This window comes from Schistocerca piceifrons, chromosome 2, assembly GCF_021461385.2.
Source record: "Schistocerca piceifrons isolate TAMUIC-IGC-003096 chromosome 2, iqSchPice1.1, whole genome shotgun sequence".
Classification (NCBI taxonomy): Eukaryota; Metazoa; Arthropoda; class Insecta; order Orthoptera; family Acrididae; genus Schistocerca; species Schistocerca piceifrons.
In genome coordinates, this window is record NC_060139.1 from 205,169,940 (window position 1) to 205,188,372 (window position 18,433).

Below are 18,433 nucleotides of genomic sequence, written 5' to 3' on the forward strand. Positions count from 1 at the left end.
CTATCCTTTTTTGGTCAATGCATGTAATGCCTGTTGGTCTGGCTTTGTACACAGTTCATTGAATACTCAAAGAAGATAGTGCATTGAGAATGGCTGGTTTCTAGCTGAAATCTAAATCTGCCAGTAAAAATTCCAAAGGACTATTATTTAAAAATCAAAAAAACGGTCGCTGCGTGCAAAAGCCTCTGAATGGATGGTAACCTGATCAACACATTACTTCCCTCCACATACATCTCGCGTATTGACCACGACGAGAAAATTAGAGAAATTAGAGCCAATACAGAGGCTTGCCGATAATCATTCTTCCTACGCACTATTCGCGAGTGTAACATCGTTGGAGGGATCAGATAGTGGTACCGGAAGTACGCTCTGCCACACATCAGGTGACTTGCTGATTATGATGTAGATGTAGATCCAATGTGTAATCTTCCCTTGCGCCCAAGAATGTAAGTGGCGTTACTCGTATCTGGTTTGTGCGATTGCGCTGACATGCCATCCAAACATCTATTGCACTTCACCTCAATTTGACATTTACTGCGCGCCGTATTTGTGGTGTTCTAACGGCCAGCAATGAGGATAAGGAAAGGAGTCAGCCTTCAGTGGAGCGCCTTCACACGAGGATAGCTGCAGAAGTGCGGCGCGCGGCCGTCAGTTGGGTTGCTTACCTGCCCAGGCTGTAGGTTGATGACGTGGTTGTAGGAGCCGAGGCGGCGCGTCAGCAGCTCCTCGTAAGTCAGGTTGTACGTGACCTTGCTGCCCGCCTCCACGTTTACGGACACGGTAAATGTGTTGGAGTCTCGCGCACTGAAAAGTACGAAGGTGCGACAGGATTCGTTAAGAACTACGAATTACGAGGCTGCATGCACTATTAGCTTCTGTGTTCGCTCTAACTAGTTACTCACCTGACAGCAACGTGAGCCGCTGTCTGTCCGCTGGCCACTGCCTGCTGGTATTCCTTCTTCGCTTCCTCCTTCTCCTTCACGTAAGCTTCGTACACCTTGCCGTCAGACTCACTGAAACATGCGAAACAAGAAGATATTACAAAAATATCGCGTGCTCTACTATTATCACCACCACCACCACCACCACCATCACAATCATGATGAGAGAGAGAGAGAGAGAGAGAGAGAGAGAGAGAGAGAGAGAGAGATTCGCACGCTTCACTTTCATAATTTTGTCTATTAATCAGCAAAAATAATAAAATTGAGCGAAAGAACGGAGTTGCATAGCATCAGAGGAGCTTTCGTGTTACGTTCGTCTGAAAAAGCAATATCTGGAATGAAGCGCATGAATTTCAGATGGAATAGTTGCCAAGCACCTGTGCCAAATTAGAAAGATGAAGTCTCCCCAAAAAACAAAAACTTTAGACGGGAGTGTCTCTCTGTTCTAGAATAAAACAACACCAAAGAATCTAGAAATCGATGAAACTACTACTACTGCGAAAAATCGTTTAGAATAGAAATGGAAACGTGAGAGAAACTTGCTGTACACCGTTAGCTGTACTTCAGGTGTTTGCATTTGCCAGATCAGTATTCGGACACACAGTCCATCATTCTCATCTGTTACAGATGATAAAAAGCAAATATTTACGTGCAGTATATTATGTTAAGATGGTGTAATCGCTGCACTATAGAAATTTTTGGATGAGATCATCGGTCTCTAAGTTTACACACTACTTAATCTAACTTAAACTAACTTACGCTGAGGACCCCCCCCCCCTCCCCACACACACACACACACACACACACACACACACACACACACACACACATACATGCCCGAGGGAGGACTTGAACCTCCGACGGGCAGTCGCGCGGACCGTGACAAGATGCCCTAGACAGTGCGGCTACCCCGCGCGACTCTGCACTATAGAATTAGTGGTTTCAGCAAATGACGTTTTGTGAGGATTTTCATGATATTCAGTCTGCATATAACTAGAGTTTATATATCATGATGAAAATCACTGGATTCATTATCACATATGAAGATGACAGTTATATGCTGACTCAGATAATGTGAATACTGCAGTGATTAGGCGATCTTGGCATGATAAATATTTATACGAATATTTATAGTGCCACATGCTTCCAGTCGACAATAAGTCAATTTTATAACAAATGTTTCATTTCAATAACAAGAAACATTGTATACACCATAGTGGGAAAAATATTACTTACATATTATGATTGTCTACATTAAATGACGTGCCTCTTAGGTGTAAATCCTCTACGATGTTTACAAATGATATCACTCTAGAAACATAGAAACCTCTCTAATAAAATTTGTAAATAACCATGCATACGTAACTATGTTAGGTTCATTATCTCGTGGTAGAAATAAAACGTCTTAACGATACGACCCGGAAGTGTGCTTGAGATAAATGATATTGGAATTCACACACAACTATTGAAGAAATAGTCTGATGGTCTTGTTTACATGTATTGCAACAAAATAGTCATTCTCATTCCATTTAGCGTTTTATAGTTTGATAACATGTATATGCAATGATCTGTGTACCGCTGAGGTGAGAAATTTTGTTTTTACCACGAGATAATTGAAGCTACCGTAGTCATGTATGCCCGTTTATGTACTGGGTTATGATTATACTTCTAATGTTCACGGGCTTTCTGAGTTTCTGAACTGACGTAATTTGAAGGGCTTATTTCAATAGTGGTGCAAGCCCATTGCCTCCACTTTTCTGTCTATAATGCTTCTGAAATTAATGAGCCAAACAAACAGAAAGAAAGGTTCATCTCTAACAAGAAGCCATACGCTTGAATATTTCTGGTATCTCAACTGCAGATTTTTCACCGCTCATTTAACTTTAGGACTCTGTATCTCAATGTGAACAGAAATGGACTTTTACCACTATTGAAATAAGTCCTTTATTTGTAATCTTAAGATTTTATAATAACAGGCAAGTTGTTTTCATGTCTACGCGCGCAGTACGCAAGTGATATTGTTTTTTTACTTTAATGCCTACGAAGCTTTCTGTATTATCGACATAGGCATGCATACATATGTTTATCCTTTCTGTCAGATGTCACTGATGATGAGCTGCGTACCCAAATGCGTATCTGGCAAGTAGTCTGGAAGTGCCGCTCATGGTGTACAACAAGATGACATTTATCAACGACACACAAAATGCAGAGCGCCTAGCACCTATGTATACACATAAACATTAAAGCGTTACGAAGGTATCTCTCAGTTGAAAGGACAGAACTGAGTTGCATTAGAAGTTCTACTGTGTAAACAGGGAAATTTTTATGCATCTGGTCAATTTGTGAGCTACGAAACTCAGGTCTATTATAACTACTGGACCCAGTTCAGATATAACAGAAACCAGTTTATGCTTTAAGTCCACAGTTGCTTTTGCATTTGCAAGATTGACAACAATGTTTTTCTGAAATACCAACAGTACAGGCATTAAAGCGTATTTCTTGCGTTGGATGCAAATTCGTTGCATAAACATACAGTATATGATTAAGATGTATTGTATGGCTAAGAGTATAGGTGCCGGATCACGCACCATTGACTCGTAAATCAATCCTCAGCCACTCTTACTATTTTTCGTTTCTGTCACCTCTCGTAGCTATTTATTCGTGTGAAAAATTCCATTCCGCATCGAAGTTCGTAGTTAAAATTAACTGTGTCCCCTTACAATTGACTCGATAACTCAGTTTCAAAGACGCAGGAAAGCAACGGCGTATCACTTCCAACAGGACCAAAGCACAATAGGGTCTAAATTAACCTTCATATAGATCACAACTTTTCTTTTTACCATAACATTCTGTGCTATGCTAATTAACCGTGACCTAATTTCTGCTAAATGTCTTGTATGACAGACTAAAGGGAAGTCTGTATCGGTTGAAGTTCACCAGTCGTTTTAAAAACTTATTTCAGTATGAAGAACTAAATTTACTGTCAATTTTAATTTTCAGGGCTCGCCCAGACAGTGGTGTCTCCACAATTTTTTCTCAGCAGGCAACAATAGTGCGAATACGAAATTACATCGACATCACATACGTACCCTGCAAGCCACTGTATGGTGCATGGCGAAGGGTACCGTGAATTACGACTAGCCATTGTCTTTCATGTTCCACTAGCAAATGGAGCGAGGTAAAATAGACTGTCTATACGTCTCTGTACGAGCTCTAATTTGCCTCGTCTTCGCAGTCCTTAAGCCGACTGTGTGTTGGCGGCAGCAGAATGTTCTACAGTCGGCTGCGACTATCAGTTTGCTGAATTTTCTCGGTAGTATTTCGCGCAAAGAACGTCGCCTCCCCTTCGCGGATTCCGATTTCAGTTTACGAACCATCTTCGTAATACTCGCATATTGATCACGTCTACCGATAAGATACCTAGTAATACGCATGTGAATTGCTTAGATGTCTTTCTTTAATTCGACCTTTGCGGATCCCAAACACTAGAGCAGAATGTGTCTCACAAGTTATGTATACGTGGTCTCCTTTGTAGATGAGCTACGTTTTCCTAAAATTTCTCCCAGTAAACCGAAGTCGACCATACACCTTCCCTACTACGGTCTTTTCGTGCTAGTTCAATTTCACATCACTTTACAACGTTTCGCCTAGGTATTTAATTGACGTGAGTGTCAAGCAGCACACTTTTAGTCTTGTATTACATGACTGTTTTTTATACTGATGTGCATTAAGTTTGTTTTCCAACATTTTAGCAAGCTGCCACTACCACTGACAAAGAGAAGTCTATTAGTATCAAACGGAGGTCTTACTTTGAGGAATAAATTTCTGAGAATGTACATCTGGAGCACAGCACTGTATGGTAGTGAAACATGGACTGTTGGAAAACGATAACAGAAGAGAATCAAAGCTTTTGGGATGTGGTATTACAAAAGAATGTTGAAAATTCCATTCACTGATAAGGGATGAGGTTCTCCGAAAGAATCTGTGAGGAAAGGAATATGCGGGAAACACTGACAAGAAGAATGGACAGGTTGGCCTGTTAAGACATCACAGAATAACTTTTATGGTGCTAGAGGAGCTACAGAGGATACGTGGAGGGAAGCATCAAACCAGTCACAAGCCAGACGAGTCTCTCCCCCCCCCCCCCCCCCCCCCCCCCAAGAAATGAAATCTACCATTCATCACAGCAAATAGAAATTATGTCTAAATCATTCTATATCGTTCTAGAATCAATCACGGTAATTTCTCGGGCACTACAGAGTCATCAATAAACAGGGGCAGATTGGTGTTCACCTTGCATATATCAGATCTTTTATGTATTAGAGAATGCTTCCCTGGGGCATTCCTGACGATACGATACTCGCAGTCCAGGACAATGTTCTTGGACCTAATACACAAGAAGCCTTCGAGCAACTCACCTATCTGAGAAACTATTCTGTAAGCTTGGTCCTTCGTTAACACTCTGCCGAAGGACACTGTGTCAAAACACTACTCGGAAATCTATGAATATGGCTCCCACGAAATCGTACGAGAAAAGTGCACCACGAGTTTCGCACGAATGATGCTTTCTAAATCCGCGCTTATTTTTGGCCGAAGCTTTTCTGCCTGAAGGGAAGCTATTACACTCTGAATATGTTCAAGAATTCTGCAGGATACCGTTATTATGTACAAGGGTCTTCTTCTCGTAGAGGTGTCATCTGTGCTGCTTTCCATTCGTTTGGGACTTGCGCTGAGCGAGAGATTCGCGGTAAATGCAATCTAAGTAAGGGGCCAATGCTGTAGAGTACGCTCTGTTAACCAAATTGGATTTCCAACCACACCTGGCGAATCATTTGTTTTCAACTCTGAGTTGCTTCTCAACACCAGATATGACTGACTATTTCTAAACCTCCTTACGGAATCTGTGCGACGGTAAACGTTAGGTATGAATACTTCGCAATTTCGTGAGAGCGCACGCAAAATTTCCGTTTCCTCCGATAGATAATGTAGATATAGCAATGTCTAAAAATGGCGTCTGTAAGTGACGTACGTTACAAGCAGCGCGAGGTCAATATATTTGTCACTGAGGGGAAAGCAGCTGTGGGGAATATTCAGAAATATGTGTGTCAAATCTATGGAACATCCGCAGTCGACAGGAGTACAGCTGGTCGCTGGACGAAGAAGACGAGGAGAAGGCGGTTCGTCGGAGGTCGATAATTTGCAGTGGGCGGTGAGACCTTCTGCGGCCATCACACTTGACATTCTGTAGCTACGTGATGTTATCATGCCCTAGGGTACACTCATTACTACTCGGCAGTTGTTGTAGCTGCTGTCAATTAGTAACGCAAGTGTGGATGCAATAATCCGCGCTCTTGGAAACTCGAAAGAGTGTGCCAGATGGGTTACCAGCTATCGTGTCGTGGAAAACAAATCTCTCAGGAAAAAAAGAAAAGAAGAAAAATTGTTCTGAGTTTTTGCAACATTTTGACGCTAAGGCGACGGTCTTGTCCCAAACTGTACAGGTGATGAAAGCTGGATTAACCATTTCGAGCCCGAAGCAGACAAAATCGATGGAATGACGTCACCCTTCTCCCCACTACATCCTTGTGTCTCGATACAGGAATGCCATTGGAGTGGAAGGAGATTACGTGAAAAAAATAGGGTGTGTAAGTAAAAGCATTTCTTTCATGTGTGTAATTTTCATTCCATGGGATAATTAATTGTTGCAGAAAAAATGTGGTGCATTGCTTTTTGATGGGAGAAGGAAGATTTGAGTTTAAAGTCCGGTCGACAGTGAGGTCATCAGAGACACAGCACAAGCTCGGATTACGAAAGAATTGAGAAAGAAATAGACCGTGTCCTTTTCAAAGAAACCATTCTGGCCGTTGCTTGTGAGCTATTTAGGGAAACCACCGGAAATTCAAATCTCGATGACCAGATGGGGTTTTGAACCGTCGTCCTCCGGAATGTGAATCCATTGTGCTAACTACTGCGCCACCTGGCTCGGTCATTACTATCTGGGAAACCGTCGTAATACGGCTCAATTTCAATTCACGACTGTTTCGTGTGATTTTAGATTCCTACATCAGCATCCTGTTCTGAACAACAGAGTAACCGACGTCACATGCATGTAATACAACAGGATCATTAGTACGGCCGACGAACTTCGAAAGACAACCAAAGACAATACGGTCTTATAGGCTAATAGGGCTCTATCTTGCGTGAGATTGCTCATCGAAGAAATGTACTCAGATGTTCATGAAATATATAACAATTTCGCCGCCAAGACTTTGAACATCACTGATTTGTTGGGTCTCCTGAAAATATGTTCTAAAGTGGCAAATATGCCATTCATTGCTATTAAAATTCAGGTATTTGTTCCGTAGTATGGTGCAGTCTTACAACTGATCAAGAACGCGTACGGTATCATCAGCTGTGTATCTGTCAATCGATTCTGGCAGCCAATATTGATTCACACTGGTGCGCAAAAAGGAAGGACGAAAGCAGCTTTTGTGTTACGTGTCACTGCGAAGTAACACAGCTCGACGGATCTTGAGCCAAACAGTATAGCGCAGCACAGCATAACGCAGAAGGTAACGGAAACAAATACGTAATGGGACAAACATAAATGACACTTTTATTTAAAACCACCAATACAATGAAGTCACCGCGATTTTTGATGGTCCCTTGGGTATTATAAGCGGCGAGACAAGATTCTTAATAGGCTCTGATCACCACGGGCAGCAAAGCATGCCTGCAACGTGCTCCCATGCTGTGCACAAGGTTGGTAAGGCGTTCTTGGGGTAGGGCGTTCCAGTTTTCCAGCAGTGAACTTGTGACAACTGGTAAATGGTCGTTGGTGTATGTGGAAGTGCTGCTATAGGACTCCCCACCGCACCCCACAAGTGCTCGATAGGATTTATATTAGCGGAACCGGTAGGCAAGTCCATTCGCCAAATATCCTTCCGTTCCAAGAGCTCCTCCAACTACGCTATTCTATGTGGTCACTCGTTGTCATCCATAAAAATGAAACCAGGTCCGAATGCACCCCTCAAAGGAAGCACGTGGAGGAATGAGTACAATGTCACAGTAACGCTGCCAGGTATGTGTACCGTGTTCAAAGATTTGTGGATCAGTACACCTGCGAAACATTATACCTCCTGAGGCCATGAAACCTGGACCACAAAAACGGTCAAGTTCGCCAATATTCCTGGATGCATTCCGTGTTCACACCTCTCGCCATAAGAGGATACATCCAGCATTGTCCAGCGTGATGAGGGGTGTCCCAGGTGTCACGACAGGGGAGCATGATGTTGCATGGACGTACTGACCTCGAAATCTTTGAACATGGCGCACTCGCTGGTCAACGTTACACCATATTCCTTCCCCATGTGCCTCTTTTCCGGGGCGTTTTCGGTTCTCGCTTCACTTTTGTGGATGATAGTGCGCGACCGCTTCGAACAGAGTGGGTTGTGGACCTCTTGGAACGAAGGGATATTTGGCGAATGGGTTGGTCTGCGGAGACGTGTTGTAAATCGTCCACGCACACCAATGAATCCAATAGTTGTCAACAGCGGTGGAGGAGAAATGGTTCAAAAGGCTCTGAGCACTATGCGACTTCTGTGGTCATCAATCGCCTAGAACTTAGAACTAATTAAACCTAACTAACCTAAGGACATCACATACATCCATGCCCGAGGCAGGATTCGAACCTGCGACCGTAGCGGTCGCTCGGCTCCAGACTGTAGCGCATAGAACCGCACGGCCTCTCCGGCCGGCTGTGGAGGAGAAATGGAACGTCCTTCCACAAGAACTCCTTTCAGTCTTATGACCAGCATAGGAGAACGTTGGAGGCACGCACTGCCGTCGCTGTCAGTGATGATCACACACCCTATTAAGAACCATGTCCAGCAGCTTGTAATGTCCAGGAAAATATCATGAATCGCAGTGAGTTAAGAGTAATTAATTGTCTTTAAATATGAACGCTCTAACTGTCCGTTTCAATCCGTATTTCTTTCAGTTACCTTCTCTACTATACCGTAGCAGTTGTTTTTATGCATGATCCAAGTTTCATCAAGCTACGAAGGGCGTTTGAAAAGTCCGTACAAAGTCCGAGAGATGGCACCACCGGCGCGTATCAAGGTCATGTTTAGTTAGTAGCATCTTTGGAAAGAACGCACACCAAGTTTCAGCCATATTGGTCTCTTTATTTGTGTCTGGCATATGTGTGAATCAAGGAAGTCGAGTGATTGTCAAAGAAATGGACGAAAAAGAATTTCGTGTATTGGTAAAACATTACTTTATGAAAGGTAAAACGCCTCAGGAGACTAAAGAGAAGCTTGATAAACATTACGGTGACTCTGCACCTTCGATTAGAACAGTTTATAAGTGGTTTCAAAATTTTCCGAGTGGCCATATGGGCACAAGTGATGTTGAACGTTCTGGACGCCCTGTGGACGTTACGACTCCAGAAATCATTGATAAAATACATGATATGGTGATGGATGACAGAAGAGTTAAGGTGAGTGAGATTGTTAGTGCTATGGGCATCTCGAATGAATGGGTACATAATATTTTGCATAAACATTTGGACATGAGAGAGCTATCGGCAAGAGGGGTTCCGCGACTGCTCACGCTTGACCAAAAACGGAATCCTCTGAAGTGTTTTCAAGGATTGTTTGCAGCTGTTCAGGAAGAATCCGCAGGACTTCAAGCGTCGTTTCGTCACTGTGGATGAAACATGGATACATTACTATACTCCTGAGACCAAACAACAATCTAAACAATGGGTTACCAAGGGAGAATCTGCACTAAAAAAGGCGAAGACCATTCCTTCGCCCGGAAAGGTTATGGCGACTGTCTTTTGGGATTCGTAAGGGATAATCCTTATCGACTATCTGGAAAAGGGTAAAACTTTTACAGGTGCATATTATTCATCGTTACTGAACCGTCTGACAACCAAGCTGCAAGAAAAACGCCGGGGATTGGACGGCAAAAAAGTCCTTTTCCATCACGACAATACACCAGCACACACATCAGCAGTTGGGGTCGCAAAATTAATGGAAATAGGATTCCAACTCGTTTCACATCCCCCGTATTCTCCAGACTTGGCTCCCTGGGACTACTATTTGTTCCCCAATTTGAAGAAATGGCTGGCGGGACAAAGATTTTATTCAAACGATGAGGTGATTGCAGCAACCAATAGCTATTCTGCAGACTTGGACAATTCCTGAAAGAGATTTTCACTCTGCAGCGGAGTGTGCGCTGATATGAAACTTCCTGGCAGATTAAAACTGTGTGCCGGACCGAGACTCGAACTCGGGACCCTAGCCTTTCGCGGGCAAGTGCTCTACCAACTGAGCTAGCCAAGCACGACTCACGTCCCGTCCTCACAGCTTTACTTCTGCCAGTACCTCGTCTCCTACCTTCCAAACTTTACAGAAGCTCTCCTGCGAAACTTGCAGAACTAGCACTCTTAAGAGTGGACGAAGTGTATAAGTTTAAAAGGAGACTGTCGAAAAATAAAAAAGGTTTACCCCAAACATGTAAGTAGTTTTTATTTTTGCACGGGCTTTTCAAACGTGCCCCGTATATTACATGGCAGTGACACATAACGCGGAAGTTACTTTCCTCCTTACGTTTTGCACACCAGTGTATAGTAAAAAAAAAATACCATAAACGGTGATATTTATGTCTTACTTATAAAAAGATCCCTGTGCAATGGTACGAGTCATTTACGAGAGCAACCGTGTGCAAACTGTAGAGCAAAAAGAATTAGTTGTGTTCCTTAGTGATGAAGGTGGAATTGTTAATATTAAACGCTCTAAAGGTGTCAGAATGGTATGGCACTGCTTATGCTAAACTCTGGAGTTCAAGTCTTGATACCACAGAAAGCTTCACCTTTGGTATCTACTACGGATGGAGATGTTATTTTGAAATTAACTCTAAGCTAATCCTTTTAGTACTTTATCCATCATCAGGAACTCTATTTCTGTTTGTTAAAATAATCAGCAACCAGCTGCACAAAAGAAATTTTATCTCTGCTGATTTCAAGCATCTAGTGCTGCTTCTTCAGAACACTGTGCAAAAAAATGTAACAAATAAGTAGACGTTAGGTAAAAATATTAAAATTTGAGAACGAAGTACATACTGCTAAGTATCGTATTATTTGCGATCGTCGAAAATAAGATGAGTGCAGCATATTGCTGTTGTCTTAGAAAATACACGAGCAATATGTAATACAACAATGAACCCATTAATCCAAAAAGAGCTCGTAAATGCCTCCGTGTGGTTCATAATGCCTGTACAGAAACAAGTGTAATATCGTCCCAGAATAGAGCTAATTAGTTAATGACATTCATAACTTGAAGTTGGTCTCAGGGTGAGGATAAAAGTACGATAACATAATAAAACAAAAACTTACGCAGGTCGGCCGGTGTGGGCGAGCGGTTCTAGGCGCTTCAGTCGAACCGCGCGACCGCTACGGTCGCAGGTTCGAATCCTGCCTCAGGCATGTATGTGTGTGGTGTCCTTAGGTTAGTTAGGTTCAAGTAGTTCTAAGTTCTGGAGGACTGATGACCTCAGCAGTTAAGTCCCATAGTGCTCAGAGCCATTTGAAAAACTTACGCAACTGAAGTTGGCATAAGGCATCGTTGAAAATTTAAGTGCTCAGAAGAAGTGCAACAAGTAATATATAAAAATACTTAATAATGGATAACTTAAGTTTACAGAAACGGCAAGTGGAGCTATGGATGGAAAATTTGGGAACTAGTTTGCGAAACAGCTGTGAGTCAGTAGCAAGTCAGCAGGCAACCTGTCGGCAAAAACAAAGTGTGAAGCGAATCACTGGGCTGGAACCTGTAACTGGGTAAGTGGAGGGGCAATTCTCAATCGGTGGCTAACATTAATTTTAAGAAAGTAACTATCGAGCACAGGAACTGGTGGTGGTTTTGGGGTAGGAGACCAGACAGCGTGGTCATTGGTCTCATCGGATTAGGGAAGGATGAGGAAGGAAGTCGGCCGTGCCCTTTCAGAGGAACCATCCCGGCATTTGCCTGGAGTGATTTAGGGAAATCTCGGAAAACCTAAATCAGGATGGCCGGACGCAGGATTGAACCGTCGTCCTCCCGAATGCGAGTCCAGTGTCTAACCACTGCGCCACCTCGCTCGGTCACACAGGAACTGTGGGCACAATTGTATGCTAGTAAAGGAATACATGCAGGTTGCAAGTATAGTTCGTGAAAGAACTGTAACTAGCGGCATTCATACCAACTGTATGGTACTGTAAATTTTAGAATGCATAGCTAGACTGGTGTAGTGAGGTCAGTACCTTGCTAGCAGAAATTAAACGGTAGGAGAGAAAGGCTGCTCCCTTTCAGGCCGTTTATGATGCTTTTGCGTGTAAGAAAGTAAACACATTTGATGTAATATTATATATATCATACTCATTTTCCACTTGCTCGAGTGAATAGAACAACACAACAACGGCATCTTCTAGTCACGTGCTTCTAACATTCACCGCAGTGCTTATTTATTAGGTTTGTGACACTCCTGACAACTAATTTAACGGGACGATGATTACTGGAACTAAGCTGGGTATACCAAACGGAAATCCGAGAAAAAGGTTTAAGGTACATTATAATTCCAAAAAGCCAGATACTCTTCTGCTTCAACTAATGTTATAGCAATCCTCGTGACTGCTTCAATTGTATTTCATTAGCATCTTGCCGCAGCTAGTATTCGAAGACACTCTGATGGAACCGAAGTCAATTAACTTATTTTGGAACAGTCAATTAAGATAGAAAGGTGACTAGCTAAAAAAACAGATTACAGTCTAAGACAAAGACCAAACGATGCAACACGAAGGAATAATGCAAATGAGATGGATATCTGTAGATGTGATTTACACGTACAGACAAACAAATACGAGGATAATCCCAAAAGTAAGGTCTATTTTTTTTATAAGTACATACACCTGTTTATTTCTACAATGGTTTACATCAGTTTACAGCTTGAACATTTTACTATTTTTTGACATAATCACCATTTCTGTCGATGCATTTTTGTATGCCCATGTCATACCTGCTCGTCGCCATGTTTTCAGAAAGTTATGAACCTCTTCTTGCACCTCGTCGTCGGAGCTGAATCGCTGGGACCACAATTAACGCTGACAGGTATTGTGAGACTATGAAAAAACTCAAACGGGCAATTCAGAACCGGAGAAGAGGAATGTTGAGCAAGGGCGTACACATTCTCCATGACAACGCTCGCCCACACATCGCTCGGCAAACCGTTGTTCTCCTGCAACAGTTTCAGTCGAACATAATCACCCACCCACTCTATAGTCCTGACTTGGTGCCCAGTGACTATCACCTGTTCCCTAGGTTAAAAGAACATTTGGCCGGAAAGCGATTCAGCTCCGACGACGAGGTGAAATTTTTGAACAGCATGGCGACGACCTGGTATGACATGGGCATACACAACTGGCACAGCGTCTACAAAAATGCATCTACAGAAATGGTGATTATGTCGAAAAATAGCAAAACGTTCAAGCTGTAAACTGACGTAAACCATTGTAGAAATAAATAGGTATATGTACTTATAAAAAAAATAGGAAACCTTACTTTTGGGATTACCCTCGTAATTACAATTTCAGAAAAAAATGATTTATTCAAGGGAAAGAGCTTCACAAACTAATCAAGTAAATGTGTTGGTATATCTCTGGCCCTTATACTAGCAGTTATTCGGTTTGGCATTTACTTATAAGATTCGTTGGATGTCCTCCAGAGGGCTATCATGCCAAATTCTGTCCAATTGGCACATTAGATCGTCAAAACTCTTAGCTGGTTTGAGGGCCCAGCCCATAAAGCTCTAAACTTTCTCGATTGGGGAGAGATTCGGTGACCTCTGTGGCCAAGGTAGGAACTGGTAAACACGCAGGCAAGCAGTAGACACACTCGCCGTGTGCGGACGGTCATTATCTTGCTGAAATGTAAGCTCAGGATGGCTTGCCATGAAGGGTAATAAAACGGGGCGTAGAAGATCGTCGATGTACCGCTATGCCGTAAGGGTGCCGTGAATGACAATCAAAGTGGTCCAGCCATGTCACCCTAGACTATCACTCCTGGTTGTAGGGCCGTATGCCTCCGACAGCCAGGCTGGTAACCCACCGCTGTCCGAGGCGTCTTCAGACATGTCTTCGGCCCGGAATCTCATTGGCCAGAAAAGAATCGTCTTGAATGATGAATCTCGCTTTGATCTGAGTCCCGATGACCAGCAAAGACGTGTCTGGGAACGCCCTGGGCAGCGATGGGTACCAATCTCATCCGTCATACGGCCCGACAACCATGAGATGTCGACGATATTCTAAGCCCCGTTTTGTTGCCCTCCATAGCAAGCCATACTGGACTTACATTTCAGCAAGATAATACCCGCCCGCACACGGCGAGTGATTTTACTGCTGGTTGGGCAGCAAGGTCGTCGGATCTCTCCTCTACTGAGAACGCCTGGAGCATTATGGGCTCAGGATTTTGAAAACTGAACGCGCCAATTGGACAGAATTTCGCACGATATCCTTCAGGAGGACATCCAAAAATCAGTCAATGCCAAGCCGAGTAACTGCCTGCACAAGGGCCAGAAGTGGACAAACTCATTGACTTGCCCAGTTTGTGAAGCTCTTTCTCTTGAATAAATCGTCCAATTTTTTGGAAATTGTAATGATTTGTTTGTCTGTACATGTGCATCACATCTGCTGATTTCCGTCCCATTCGGATAATTTATTCTCGGTGTATCGTTTTTCTTGTCTTAAAGCGCATTTGATTCCGTAGATTTTCCCCGGCGTCTTATATGTTTATGCTCTTCACAGGTATGCTGCGGGATATGATCGTCTTCACTACCGATATTTCGGCGATCCATCGGGCTGCCACCTTCAGGTGCGGTCGCCCCCTTCGCAGGGGGCAGCTCTTCAGCTTCTCGCGCAGACGCAGTGGCCTGGTCCCTGGGTATAAACGAGCTGCCGTTTCTACGTGATTATGTAATCAGCGTTCGCACCTGAAGATGACGGCAGGATGGATCGCCGATGTGTCGTGTAGTGAAGACGATCATATCCTTCAGCATAACCGGGAAGAGCATGAATTGAATTGCATAACCGGGAAGAGCATGAATTGAATTTACAGTTATTACATGGGTTTAGTGCAATACACGTCTATCTTGGTGTGAGGTCTTAGGCAATGTAGAAACTGTACACAACGCCCAAATAAGGTTTTCACTACAGAGAGTTCTAACGTATGATATGTCCAACAAGCGCAACTAGCTTTTCTGACGTGAAAGTTGGACGCGGGAAGACGAAAGCAGAATGCATAACGGTGCACATATTTCTGGTGTCAGTGCCTACGGCGTGACGTCCAGGAAGGAGAAACCGAGACATCCGAAGCTTAACAGGACCAGACGCTTACGAAACGTTTGTCAGAAAACTGTCCAAATGTTCTCCTCCCACGCGTTATCCATCATGTTGCTGATAGTGGGGCTACGGGCGTAAATAATTTTGTTTTGGACTAAAAGCGTTATTTTTGTGGTAAATTTCCTTTCATCTGTGTTTACCCTGTTTATTTGCAATCAGTTATTTCATCTTCAGACAATTAGACACAGTCACCGAAATTAAATAAACCCACAAGTGTAGCGCCTAGTTTGTAGGGAAACACTACTTTGCGAAACTAAGTTCCGAAACTGAAATGCCAGTCACTGCGCAGTGAGCAGTGGCGAAAGCCGTTCCATCTTTTAAGACATGAAGTTGTCAGTTCAGTGCGCTTTTAGGTTAGGTGCATGTCAGTAAATGTCATGAGGTGCAGAAATCGTTGGCTTATGGGCAATTACGCTATGCATAGGTTCTTGAGAGACTCAGTACCGCAGATGAGACAGTTCTTCCTAATATGTACATCGAATCATTGTCCATGTCGGCGATACTGACCAAAATACATCATGGAAGAAATACTGAGATTAATAAAGATGCCTGTCTGAAATAGAAATACGTTGTAGATGCTGTGAGGTCAATATGAAGCCATCCTGAAGATGCCGAAGAAACAGTCAGCTTCGATAAAAGCACAGCTGCGTAAAAACGAAAGTTATACGAAGAATGAAAGTTGGAGTTAATAACGAAAATACGAAAGTACAAAAAACAGTACAAAATTTAACGCGTATGGAAGTTTTTTGACTTCGTATCGCCTCCATGACATAATCCGGCCAATGAGTATAGTACCCAGTGGCCTACTGAAATCTCCTGTTGGTGACGCTAATGAGAGAAGTCGTCGGAATATAATCTGACGCGGTAAGAACTCAGTTAAGCATTTGTTCTGGAATGTCGCCGCAAAAAAAAAAAAAGAGCAATATTCTAGAACTGGTAGCACTATTGTTTTGTATGTTATTTTGTTTACAGATTGCCGTGCATTTTACTAGAGCCCTTCCGACAAATAAAATTATTACATATTATACGAGAGCCTTCCACTTGCGTTACTTATTAGTATTACTCTAAAATAGTTGATAGTGTACTGCTTCTTAGTCCACTAATCAAGATGCAAGAAACTGCGGAGAGATTTGGAATTTAATCCAGGACATAAGCGCCAAGGTGATGAGGAACTCTCTCCCCCCCCTCCCCCCCATTTCCTGCCAGTCAAATACTAAGCAGAGAAAATTTCATCCAGCACCTGGATTCCAACCGGATGACCTATGAATCGGGAGCCTCGGCACAAGGGTGTACTAGCGACCACGGATACGGACGCAGGTATTTTTCCCGCGCTTAGAGCCATCATAGAGCAAGATGACGACAAACATTGAAAGGGGCTAGGAGAACAAGAGCTGATTATATCGCATATAAAAATGAAACAAATACTCAGGGAACTGAAATAGGAAATTGCTTGCAGAAAGACGAAGTAGTCCTCACGATACCGTGTTGGGTAAATTTAGAGAAACTCTATTCAAAAAGGACTGAGAATATTGTACTGCTACTTCAAACGTCTCAAAAATGAGATCGACAGGAAGTGCAAAATTGCTAAGCAGGCATGGCTACAGGACAAATGTAAGCATGTAGAGGCTTATCTCACTAGGGGTAAGATAGATACAGCCTACAGGAAAATTAAAGAGATCTTTGGAGAAAAGAGAGCCACTTTTATGAATATCAAGAGCTCAGATGGAAACCCAGTTCTAAGCAAAGAGGGGAAAGCAGAAAGATGGAAGGAGTATATAGAGGGTCTATACAAGGGCTATGTACTTGAGGACAATATTATGGAAATGGAAGAGGATGTACATGAAGATGAAATGGGAGATACGATACTGCGTGAAGAGTTTGACAGAGCACTGAAAGACCTGAGTCGAAACAAGGCCCCGGGAGTAGACAACATTCCATTACATCTACTGACGGCCTTGGGAGAGCCAGTCCTGACAAAACTCTACCATCTGGTGAGCAAGATGTATGAGACAGGCGAAATACCCTCAGACTTCAAGAAGAATATAATAATTCCAATCCCAAAGAAAGCAGGTGTTGACAGATGTGCAAATTACCGAACTATCAGTTTAATAAGTCACGGCTGCAAAATACTAATGCGAATTCTTTACAGACGAATGGAAAAACTGGTAGAAGCCGACCTCGGGGAAGATCAGTTTGGATTCCGTAGAAATGTTGGAACACGTGAGGCAATACTGACCTTGCGACTTATCTTAGAAGAAAGATTAAGGAAAGGCAAACCTATGTTTCTAGCATTTGTAGACTTATAGAGAGCTTTTGACAATGTTGACTGGAATACTCTCTTTCAAATTCTAAAGGTGGCAGGGATAAAATACAGGGAGCGAAAGGCTATCTACAATTTGTACAGAAACCAGGTGGCAGTTATAAGAGTCGAGGGGCATGAAAGGGAAGCAGTGGTTGGGAAGGGAGTGAGACAGGGTTGTAGTACTGTCCCCGATGTTATTCAATCTGTATATTGAGAAAGCAGTAAAGGAAACAAAAAAACATTTGGAGTAGGTATTAAAATCCAGGGAGAAGAAATAAAAACTTTGAGGTTCGCAGATGACATTGTAATTCTGTCAGAGATAGCAAAGGACTTGGAAGAACAGTTGAACGGAATGGACAGTGTCTTGAAAGGAGGGTGTAAGATGAACACCAACAAAAGCAAAACGAGGATAATGGAATGGAGTCGAATTAAATCGGGTGATGCTGAGGCAATTAGATTAGGAAATGAGACACTTAAAGTAGTAAAGGAGTTTTGCTATTTGGGGAGCAAAATAACTGATGATGGTCGAAGTAGAGAGGAGATCAAATGTAGACTGGCAATGGCAAGGAAAGCGTTTCTGAAGAAGAGAAATTTGTTAACATCGAGTATAGATTTAAGTGTCAGGAAGTCGTTTCTGAAAGTATTTGTATGGAGTGTAGCCATGCATGGAAGTGAAACATGGACAATAAATAGTTTGGACAAGAAGAGAATAGAAGCTTTCGAAATGTGGTGCTACAGAAGAATGTTGAAGAT

At 42.8% G+C, this 18,433-nt stretch overlaps 1 protein-coding gene across 1 annotated transcript in view; it reads right to left on the reverse strand.

The window, feature by feature from the left end:
• LOC124775261 (inter-alpha-trypsin inhibitor heavy chain H4-like) overlaps nt 1-18,433 on the reverse strand; it is a 208,940-nt gene that overhangs the window by 80,130 nt on the left and 110,377 nt on the right. The window contains exons 3-4 of the mRNA XM_047250099.1: nt 903-1,013; nt 666-804 (exon numbers count right to left, since the gene is read on the reverse strand). Of these exons, the coding sequence (XP_047106055.1) occupies nt 666-804; nt 903-1,013 (250 nt within the window). The remainder of the gene's footprint in view (nt 1-665; nt 805-902; nt 1,014-18,433) is intronic.